General features: G+C 34.6%; 1 protein-coding gene across 2 annotated transcripts in view; it reads right to left on the bottom strand.

Annotated features, from left to right (window-relative positions):
* LOC144453972 (transient receptor potential cation channel subfamily A member 1 homolog) overlaps positions 1-11,680 on the bottom strand; it is a 45,429-nt gene extending 33,749 nt beyond the window's left edge. For both annotated transcript variants that reach the window (XM_078145345.1, XM_078145346.1), the window contains exons 1-2: positions 11,504-11,680; positions 5,594-5,888 (exon numbers count right to left, since the gene is read on the bottom strand). In XM_078145345.1, the coding sequence (XP_078001471.1) occupies positions 5,594-5,888; positions 11,504-11,532 (324 nt within the window). In that variant the 5' untranslated portion in view covers positions 11,533-11,680. The remainder of the gene's footprint in view (positions 1-5,593; positions 5,889-11,503) is intronic.
* Between the last annotated feature and the right edge of the window lie 470 nt (positions 11,681-12,150).

Here is a 12,150-nt window from a genome sequence, read left to right as displayed (position 1 = left end):
ACATCTGTTTTGCCATTCATCACTATGACAACATTAACAACATATGTACATTGTAAGGAACAATGTGGTGAATACTTATAATGCATGTGTCATGAAAATTCAAAGTACACCCAGGTGTATATCCATTTCAATTTGCACTAGTCTACCTGGGGTAATATGTAATTTGATAAAACTTTGTAATTATTAAATGATTTTCCACATCATTAATGACACTTCATTTATTTTGCAGTATTGTAGTTGTATGTGGTACACGTTCGATCTGTTTTACATGAAGACGGCTATATTAATAATTAGATGCAGTTTTGAGTGAGAGTAACAAAGTAAATTACATAACTGAATTCAGCTAGATAAAAACATAGACAGTCTACTGTCTATGATAAAAAGAACTAATGTAGTTTAATGTGTTGCAATAATGTGGTATCGGAATAATCAATATTATATATGATGTACATGTTGTACCATGCATGAGCCAGACTCAACAAAAAATATGGAATGTAGTACACTGTCTATTCTCTACAATCGTAGAGAAAGAGATCACCTTTAGAAGACTAACTGGACTAGTTACTGTGTTGATTATCAGTTGGAAAGTAAACAATATTGAAGCCATTCAAATCATCTAAGTTCATGTGTAATTGTTTCAGCAGAAGCCAAAGTAAAGGATCCTGCTGTGTGTGTTGTGTCTCTGTTACTGTGAGCCTCCAGGTTGAATTGTGTCTATCTTTGTGTAAAAACATAATGTTCCATGAGTGAAACACAGAGGCAACTTTATTTCTCCTCTAATCAAGTACAATAATATCATAAATTCAGTAATAATTTCACAGCTTTCCAGGATTAAGCAAACATATGTTGGACAGTCGCTTTTTTCTCATACAGTTTCTGAGACTTTAATTTTCACAATCTGATGAAAATGCTATTTATGTTTTTTCTGTTTATCCATTTTGAAATTTTGGCAAAATCTCAAATATTGCTGCAGTAACACTGACAACATACACTATACCATCAGCATGTACATGTAAATACAATGTATTCACCTGACAGTGACACCTCACCTGACACCAACTGGGACACTGAATTCGGTTGCACTAGCCAAGTGACAAAAATAGACACTATTTAAATGCACACCATACAAGGTTGACCAATAATTTATGTGAATTTCTACAATGACGCCATGTAAATAGCTATATAATGACCTGGACTGTACATACATGTATGTTCATTTTAAAACTGCTGTCCTGACCCAATCTGATTAAAATCCGATGTGGTGAAATCGGCTAGATGTCCTTATTTACCTCTATTCATCGTGTTGTGACGTTTGTTTTGTTCGGAGTGATCACCGTGGGAAGGAGACGATCACTCGGTACAAAAACAAACGACACAAAACGATAGAAATAGTGGTAAATAAAGCATTTAGACGCTTTCACCACATCGGATTTTAATCAGATTGGTCCTGACCCTGAGAACTACCCTGTTGAATTGACATTAGGTGACTTGTCATATCTAAATACTCAATGTTGAATGACATTTAGATAACAGTCATAGATAGCAAAGATAAAGGGATAACCAATAGATAAGATATTGGATAAAACATTTCAGGCATTTATCACTGTTAAATTCTGAGGGCTTGCTGGAAGCCTCTGAAGTCACAATTTTTGCAAAAACCGCTGTAATTCCATGGTTGCTATTAAAGAAGGCTTTACAATACAGATAAGGAAATTCAACACAAGTTTGATATTCAATATATTGGGAGAAATGTTTGATGCAGTAATCAAATTACCATAACAATTGTTTGTAGGTTTCAACAACTCAAAAAAAAATATTTAAACATTTCGATAGAATCGTCAATGTATCAGAATTTTTTTCATATTTTGGAATTTTCTCAGCTGAAAAATTTACCACGGACATAGTTATTTTTTCTAACCTTCTGGCTATATGTACATGTATACATCCCTGACGGGTACTCCAGTAAACCAATAAGTTCTATTCTCTGGTCAAAGGCCAGTGAAAAAATCTGAACTGCTAATCTTTAGAATTAATATCACAGATCCCATGAAGCACTAAAAGACCCATGTTGGATTAGGATTAAAATTTGGCTAAGATTAACAGTTGTTTGACACTGACAGAGTTATTTTGTATTTGGTTCAGAACAAATAAATAATCCTATCTAATCTTTATAGTAGCTAAGCTTATGCTTTAATAAACTTCTAAACACAGTTAAGGTACCACTATTGCAACTTACAAAAACCTTGATGTATGCCCGAGTAGTTTAAGCATGTGAAAATATGGAATATGGATTTTATATTGTCACTTTAATTTGGTGTATGTCAGAAGATAGTCTACTCTGAGGCTATCCATGACTTTAAATTCCTCTATATTTTGAATGTTGAGTTGAGAGACCAGGGTCGTTTTTCATTAGGTCAGACAAAGGTGCAAAGGAAGTGGTCTGATTTGGGCTACTGAAAACCTTTAGTCACAGGATGATATCATAACATTTAAATGGATGGTAACACTTTACTACTACTGCCAGTACTGGTACTATAACCTTTGCAGGAAAACAAACCATGTGAGTGTATGGTTAAATGTTTACATAGAATTGTATTAACTATGGTGTTTCTCCTGGTATACTCCATTGAAATTCATTGCTTATTATACATTATATGTGTATCTAGCACAGACTGAATGAACTACTCTAATGCGTAACCAAGGTTAAATGTTCAAATGTACATCATCTTTCAATCATGATGTGGGGACCCATAAAGGGTCGTTTTAAATGTGATTAAAGTGTGTAAGGTATATTAACACTCACTGAACAGATATATAAGAAATTTAGTTACTTCCATATAGTTATACTGTGTGGACAACATTTACAAACACAATGTACATCCTTTAAAATATGCTATTGATGTATGATGAATCTAGCTAAATTTCATTATAACTTTAAATGCTAATTACAATATTCATTATCTGGGAATACATTTATGTACTTTTAAGTTAATTAATCAAACCATATCTAGTTCAAAATCTAATTATCCTAGCCTAGGGATAAATGATTCAAGTCAAGAAGTTCAGCTTGTACAACACCACCACCCCCACCCCAACCCCACCCCATCCTCAACAATTTTTAAAATAGTTATTCATTTCATTTGTTCTTGGAATGTTGGAAGAATTGAGTCACTTCAATTCATACCCTGACCTTTGACACCAAGTAAAACAAATATACAAATTACATAAATGTATTTGCTTTGTTGGGAGGGAAATACCCACTGGAGGAAATATGTCATTTTTGATTTGCACCACATGACATACACTGTACTCAGACTCAGTTCCATGAGAGATAATGTAAAATTCAAGTCAAGGATAGTTACAGGTTACAGGTAGTTCTAGTCATTATTTAAAGTATTTACCAATATTCACAAAACAATGGTTGCTACATTGTATCAGGTCTAACTGTTGTACTGGACTACAATAACACTCAGCCTCCACTTGAAACAATACAGTCCCTCTTAAAACTATATATATATTAAAGCTTGCACTGGTAGTAGTATATAATTATACCTTGGCAACCATACAAAGGATAATAAAACCCTAGACTAGATGATAATATATGATAATGTAATGTATATCTTAGAAGAGTAGAATACATGTCATTCTCCAGGTTTGTGATTATCTTGATTGTTTATATGTATTTATAACTATTTATTGTTTTTTATATTTCTGTATGTTGTTTTTGACTTCATATTATATTTGTTTTACATTATTGCATGTCAAATAAAATATACTATACTAGATTATATTATGGTCATATTATGATCATAAAATGGTTTTGTTTCTGGGCAACATTTTCACTCAAAAGACTTGGCTTGACTGTAATCATTTAGTAACCTAGCATTGATATTATCTGGAATATTATCCACTTAGGAAATCTTTAAAACAATATTTAGCTTTCGTTTGTTGTATAGTCTTTTCATGTAGTAAAAAAAGACTTTTGTGTGTACATTTATTTTTTTTCCCAGTCAAATAGGTATTTCAATCACATTGATAAGGAAACCCTCTCATTGTTATCATTCACATTGTACATGTACAATGTCGGGGGTCAGGCTAGACTAGCTGTAAGCTATTTCTGGACTCCCCATTTATGCAAGATTTATACATTTGGGTAAATAAACCACTTATTATTACATTTGTATTTGAGTACTGAGCTGATCAAGTTATATTTTTTTAACTAATCGATACTTGTAAAGTTGAATAAATAAATTATAGTTAATAAATTATAGTTTTTCACATCATCTGAAATTCATTTTATTATTGAATGTGTAGATCAACAAAAGTATTTCAAGGAGATTGATATCAATAATAAATTGTAACATCACTTGGGTGAAAAACTTTTAAAAATTGCATACTTTGTACTATGGTACCATCTTAAGATGACACTGTTTCTCATCGACAGATCTTGACAATGCTCAAAAATACAGTTTCTCCCTAAATGTAGGCCATTTTTAAATTGGATTACACAATCTGACCAAGAAGAAGACTCCTCTATTCACAGTTAATTCACATCTTACATGTTTGTCCTAGATTACCACACGCAATAGCTCACTGCTTTCTTGCAATATACCACAATGTCTATTCTAGATCTAAGAGGTAACTACCCCCATGATCTCTTATTGTCTGCGTCTGAGTACATTGTTGAACACCACCACCACCACCCTATTCAGGTAAATGTAAATTAGATACTAACATGCCTACAAACAATAGATAGCAAGGAGTCGTGTTGACACACATGATAACATTCAGAAACATTGGTCTTTTTATGGGTCAATATCGATTTTGGCCTCAAGATTTTTACATACTACCATCAGAATCACAGCATATCAACTCTTTGACAAGTTCATATTAATTCATCAAATGTTGGTTGGGTGTTAACATTACTAATCACAGTTGATTTTATACAAATCAGGGGTGTGGCATAGTACCTATTGAAATCATGCGGAAAAGAATGCACTCCACTTTTTCCTGGTATTTTTCAAGTAAATCTGCCTCCGCTCCAAACCCTCGGTCGGACCCCTTCATCTGCATTGCTGTCTGACATTCTACTTCTAATGGCCTGATCTCTCTAGAGTCACGCTACAAAACAGTTCGTTCCCATTTCTTGTTCTAGACTCATGTGTACGTGTATGGTGTATCACCGTGAAATTGGAAACTATATACAAGAATATATTACGTAGATATAACGACGGACCACATGATTGCGTTGCTATATCACGTACTTGGAAAGCTTGGTAATCGTTTCTTAATATCAAAACTTTGTATATATTCTGAGACACTATCAAAAGGTCGTGTTCGTTGTCGACAGATATGCTACATGTGATTAACTTTCGGTTTTGTTTATTTTTAAAGGTAAAGTGAAGGTGAATCTGCTGGGTTCGACAAACATTACAATGCAATGCTTTCAATCAAATCATGCATCGTAAACGTGATACACGAACGCAACTGTTATTATTTTGGGAGCTATACCTCTTGGCACAAACGAGCTAATAAAAAACACATTAGTAGTAACTTGTAGTACAGTGCGTCACGCAACAACAAAAAAACTTACCTGGTGTAACGAAATATGCAAGATCTCGGCACTTTCCACACGTCGTAGATCACCAGGTGGTGGTACTTCATCGGCAGGACCGTCTTCATTGTTTGGGTTGGATATAACTCCTCCAAGTTCGAACCTTTCTCTGTAATCGTCGTTCATGTTGACTTGTCCTACACTTGCTGTAGCTCTACTGCTAGGACGACTGTCGACCAGCTGCTCACGACTGCCAAGTCGGTAATCTGGGGCAGATCCAGTTGAGTCGGGCGTCTCTACATCTACCGGATAGGGGGCTACGGCGCTCACCTTGCTGGGAAAAGTAATTACAGGTGGTCGTGAAATCTCACTAAGATCTTTGTGAGTGTCCCCCCTCAATAAATACCAGCCGTTGTCTGGTTTACGGGAAGCCGTTTTGATTGATGAATATGCAGTTCTTAATTACTCGAAATATGAAAGTCGTTAAATATGCGTAATGAGATCATAGATTCACACCATGGCCGTTGCTATTTGTGAAAAGAGACAACATTTTGTATGTAAATTTGGCCCTTCATAAATGACGATATATATGGATTTGTAGTACAAAGTTCGTCGAAACCGGAGCGGTAATTTTTCATTAATGATACAAAATAAGTATGATTACGCCCTTTCTTATAGCCACACTGAATAACTAATTACTCTTTAGCATATTGGTTTTAAATATTTTAACTATAAATGAAAGATACACAATATAATTTAACGTAATTATTTTGAATATACAAACTATAAATGTCAAACTCAAAGTTACGCCCACATGTGGAAGAAACCATTCTCCTAAGATGGGTGAGTACTCAAAGGCTCAAAAGTCTTTGAAGTGTGTAGTGTGTCAACCTCTGTTGTGTCCCTAATTTTGTCGCATAAGTCCAGGCCAAGGTTCAGAAGAATAGAACCAATATTGCCATTGACAACAAACAGTACATACGTACGTGCACAGTGGTTCTATAGAGGGACTACGATACGTGATATTTACTGACACATAAAAGTGGGCTGCTAGTTGCGCAGTGTTCATAGAGAATTGAAGTGAAAGTGTTTTGCCATACGATGTTTGAACTCGTGTTGTTGTTGTCGTTTTGTATTTTTGGTGTTCTATTTATAAAATTCAATTTATACCACAAACAAGTATAAGAAAGTATTATTAGCCAACAAGTTTTATATATATATATATATATCTATTGCTGATGGTATACGTAAAACCATGGAGTTAGTAAGGAGGGTCCCATTATATATACGACCTACATGGTAAATATTAAAACTTTCCAACAAATCAAGGGTCTCAAGTTGTTTCTGTTTTTTGCGTAGTGCGAAACAAGATCACAGATCCGTCACGATGTGGTTAGTGAGACAGCGAAACAAAATAAAAAATCGCAATGTAAACATGCTATAAGGGCCTAGGAAAAGTACAATGGCCAATTTTTATTGATCTTTATCGTCAATTTTTATTGATGTGTATTGTCTCGGTCATGATGATTTCTCATCAAGACGGTTGTGAGTGATGTCATGTCACGACGACATCATGTATGTAATGCCCGTTAATGCTCAGACCACTGCATTAGGTTACGCGGAAGACTACAATTGAAGGAATGCAATTTGTTTTCAGTTAGAAAAATGCATCAATGTCACAAAAAATGTTGTTTCAAATTTTCGTATTCTTCTGACACTTTAATGAAATAAAATTCGTAACTGCAGTAAACGCAGCAATTTTTCGCCCTGTTAATTTTTTTATGATACTGACGAACTGCGCAAACGTCGACAGATAAAAAAAGAAAAAGATAATCGCAAGAAACTGGAAAACTACATTGCAAAAAAGGGAAGAAAATTATGACGAAAACCAAAACTGCTTTACAATTATTCCAGCTACTGGTATGGAACTCAAGCAAACTCCACTACCGTGTCGATCGTGTGTTATCCGTCATATGCTAGTAATGGTGTTATATTAATTCCAACTGACATCTGAATAGAAATCGATACTGCAAAAGGACCGTAGCAACACGCTACGTCTACTAGACTTAATAGTCCGGTATACTGCAGTGTGTATCAACTTACTGCGCCCTGGCTAAAGTTTCGAATCTGTTAACAGTAACTTGGTACTTAGTTGTTGTTGTTGTTGTTGTTGTTGTTGTTGTTGTTGTTGTTGTTGTTGTTGTTGTTGTTGTTGTTGTTGTTGTTGGAAATAAAACAAAGACAAAGAGATTATTTTTAACTATTTATTTGTAGTATTTCGAGGGAATCCACATTTTAAATTCATATTAACATTACTTTGTTCCATATTTTATCTTTATTATAATGTTTCATTAATTACCGAATTCTTTCTTCCAATGCAACCAAGATTTTTAAATGAAAATAAAATCATTTCAAGAAACTCTTCTAATTGATTTGAAAATATTTGGAAGTTAGTTTTCCGCGGCAAATTTGAAGTAATTTAACATCAGCAAGTAAGTGAAAGATTAACGTTAATGTTGTAAAGTGTCTGTCAACAAATTTTAAAACAAAATCCGTCAGCAGATAAGTGACGGTCCGACGTGTACTTGTATTGTCCAATGAGGACACTGTTGACAGAAATACTGGGTAGTACACTTTTTTGGGACTGACAGCGAAGAGAAATAGTTCACAACGATCTAGCCCAATATGAAAAGATGTGGATAATAGAGGGCGCACTACATGGACGAGAGAGATCCTCACCTTACGTGACCCTATGGGTTGTTGTCGTCACTGAAAATAACGTTCTATTTGTATTGGTGCAGCTTATCGCACACTTTGACTTTATGAGGACAATACAGGCCTCTAACGTAGAAGTGCAACATTCCGTTGTTGAAATAACAATTTGACGATTTAAATCAGACACTAAAACACTGAGAGTTGAAGTTCACATTGAAGCTTACTGTTCACTATACTGTCAAATGACATTTTGATTGACTAGGCCTAATAAACAAAATTGTGTGGTTCCCATTACGCTCCATTTTAGAGTAGGTGGGGTAGGCAGATTTTTTATTTTTTTTAAATTATTTTGTTTCATGTGTGACTGTCTAGTTCAGGTTTTCCATTGTTTTCCAATGGTCTCTGTGTTATTTATTTCTTCCTATCTTTATATCGTCTTTTTAAGTTGATGTCAGTTTCCGCATCCACTATTTTTCGTGAGACTTCACTCTTTTTTTTGCGATTTTAATTTTTTTTTTATCGAATACGTAATAAAAAGTTCCGGGTCGGCAGTGAATAACTAGATGGGATCGGGTACAATCGGAACCAAACAATTATTTTTTTAGGCCTAAATATTAGGTGTCTTTCACATTCAAAGTATTTCATTATGATTTCTTAGCTGTGGAAAGGTAAATTTTGTGTCTTTTTTGTTGCTGAACTATAGTAGTTAATATTTTTTTAACGCCGTCGTGTTTTTTTTGTATACACGACGGTACTGCTGGGCTGAATGATTGTTTTATACAAAGTATCAATTCTAATATAATAACTACCAGGCGAATCTCACACCAAGTGACGCTAGCTGAGTCGGGTCGACACGCTGCGATTATATATATATATATATATATATATATATATATATATATATATATATATATATATATATATATATATATATATATATATATATATATATATATATATATATATATATATATAACTCGGTGAGTATCAATCTGCTAAGACAGTGCTCTATACCGCAGTGGCAGAGCGCAATAGTTTTTGGTAGTACTGGAACTCTTTCTTGGTTTTAACTCGGAGTTTCACGCATAGTACAGTTGTCTGATGATCGCACTATGCGTGAAACTCCGAGTTACAACCAAGAAAGAGTTCCAGAACTACCAAAACTATATATATGTGTATATATATATATATATATATATATATATATATATATATATATATATATATATATATAATGCAATATCATTGTATGTGGTGATCACAAATGGTGTCGATAAAGTTACGTTGAACTTAACTTCGAATAATAGTTTAATCCCGTATCACGTTCCTGCTCGTTTATTTTACAGCAATGCTAATAGACTAATGTCTTACTGTTTTGTTTCCTTCAATCGGTCATCAGGTATATACTTACATTGCTAGCGAACTAGATCTCTATGAAATAAATTATACACATGTCATGTTAGCAAACATGTCCGATTATACTAAGTTTGCCTATTTCTCTTAATATAATACTACATTTATTTTTCTTATTTTCTAGGTTGTTTTTCAACTTTGTGTACGATTTCATTCATATATCGTGTCACTGCTAATTTCTCTACTTAAACTACTATTCGAAAATTTCACTTGGTTTTGATATTAATATATGATTTTCCTGTGTTCCTATATTGTCCTAAACATTTAATTTATGAAATATATTGACTTCTTTATAGCACTAATCGTGGTACAACTTACTTCTATGTACATTTCTATATCACGTGACCAAGTTGTTCTGTTACTATGGCAACAGCATAATCACAATACAACATCAACTAGATTGGTTGATAACGTGTCTTTTACTCGTCATATCTGTTTTGCCTACCATCACAGTTACGGCCAATCTGAGTATTTTGTCTGAAAACAAGTACATTTTTTAAGGAAAAAAAACAACGCCTAACCGCAATTATGAATTCACTTGAAATGTTGACTATTATCACGTGGTAGCTATGTGTCATTATGGCGCCCTGACAAGTAGCACGTCAACAACACTTGAGTTCCTGTCACGCTCCATTCATATAATATATGTTGTTAAGTAAAACGGTGAAGAATCGATAAAATCATGTCTGTCAACAGAATATATATTCTGAGCTTCTGTGTCCGAATATGATATATATACTTCTGACATTATTTCGTCAATATAATGTTATAATCTACGCAATAATCGAGTTATCACTGCCATATTAATTACGTAGCAATAAAAATTGCTTTCTGTCGTAATAACATTTTTTTATGATTTGTTACGTAATTTAATATTTTTCATATATTCAGCGCGGAAGAGCTGTCAACATTATATTGCCGTAGCACCATATACGTCTGTTGTTATCTGTTAAAAGGTGTAGTAGCAGAATACTATTAGTACATTATAATACGATTGAAATGTACATTGTCTTCGGAAGGAATGAGTCATTTATCTCCATTTTTCATCGATTCTACCACAGACAAGTAAGTCTATGATTCTAGCTACAATCATAATTGTACCAGTTAAAATCACAAGACAGAGCAAACACCAATTCCTGAGTGACAAATGCTTCAGTTGCATGTAACTACAAATTGCTCTCCCGGGAGAATCGCATGTTTGTTTCCGGAATGTCCTTTACATAACATTGTCAACGGCAATGTAAAGAGGTCCCCGCTCAAAATTTAAAATAAAACGCTATACATCTGAATGGCACTGGTAATCAATAACACGCGAAGAAACAATATGTGGGTGACACGTCCATGCTTAAACCATAGGCCATGTACGCATTTCGTGTACTGTCTATGGTTGAACGTATCGCGACGTGCACGCACCCTTCTCTGTGCCGTATAACTGTTTATGTGGCCTACACACGGGCATCTCGTGTTTGTCAACAATGTTATACGTCTATGCTATGATAAGGGATACTCAAAACATGGAGGTAGGAAGGACTTCCCTACCGGCTACTTTCATGCTTAAAACTACCCTGTAGCTAAAGCATATGATCACGGCCGTGAAAACGTTGGTGTTTGTCGCCGTGCCACATAACTTAGACAATGTATTGGTCCTACGTACGCCACATGACAACAAACGTATTGCAGTGTGCAATAGTGTAGTATATCCTATACCAATATTGTCAGTTGCGGCTAGTCGTTATCGTATAGTGCTGTAGTCGCTGAAGACATTAAAGTCACCAAGTCAAACTCACCTGGTTTTGACAAATTATTGAAATAAATACGTACCCAAATTTCACATTGGCCAACTTGTCCATATATGCCAACGATGTGCCATAAATGCTTTGGCTTTTAGCGGGCGATGTACATAAATTCCAGTCTGGTTACACCGTACGGATTTACAATGGCCCTCGGTCATTAAATGTGTAGAAATACCTGCTCATGCATACAGCTAGGTGAGATTGGTGAAAAGCCCCCTCAACCTCGAGTACCATGCGTCCTCTGTCGTCACAACAAAACGGTCAATACTATTTGTATCACAGGGGGTGTCAACCAGTACATGGCTTTAAATCTAGATCTATATATGATTATTTCCAAGACTGTATTCCTAAAATCCTGTCAGACTTTATTTGAAATAGACAGTTTGACATATGTTGAATACAAGAAGTCTCAATACTTTGAAAGTATTAAATATTTCACCCTATTCTTTTGTTTATCCATTCTATGAGCTTGTCACAACAAAACCACACACTGAATGGTGACGTGGGTGTGTAGCCAGCAAATATCGGCACAGTCTTTTGGAGACATTGGCCCAAAGCCAAAACTCAAACGCCTAAGTAATAATCCTGTTTAAAAATCATGCGATGACAGTGTAGTGGTCGATTGAAATGTGACAAAATGGTGAGTTTTATTTCATACACTAATTAATCTAAATT

Source organism: Glandiceps talaboti, chromosome 3 (genome assembly GCF_964340395.1).
Source record: "Glandiceps talaboti chromosome 3, keGlaTala1.1, whole genome shotgun sequence".
Lineage (NCBI taxonomy): Eukaryota > Metazoa > Hemichordata > Enteropneusta > Spengelidae > Glandiceps > Glandiceps talaboti.
Note: the sequence above shows the minus strand (reverse complement) of the source record. Positions and strands in the feature narration are given on the sequence as shown.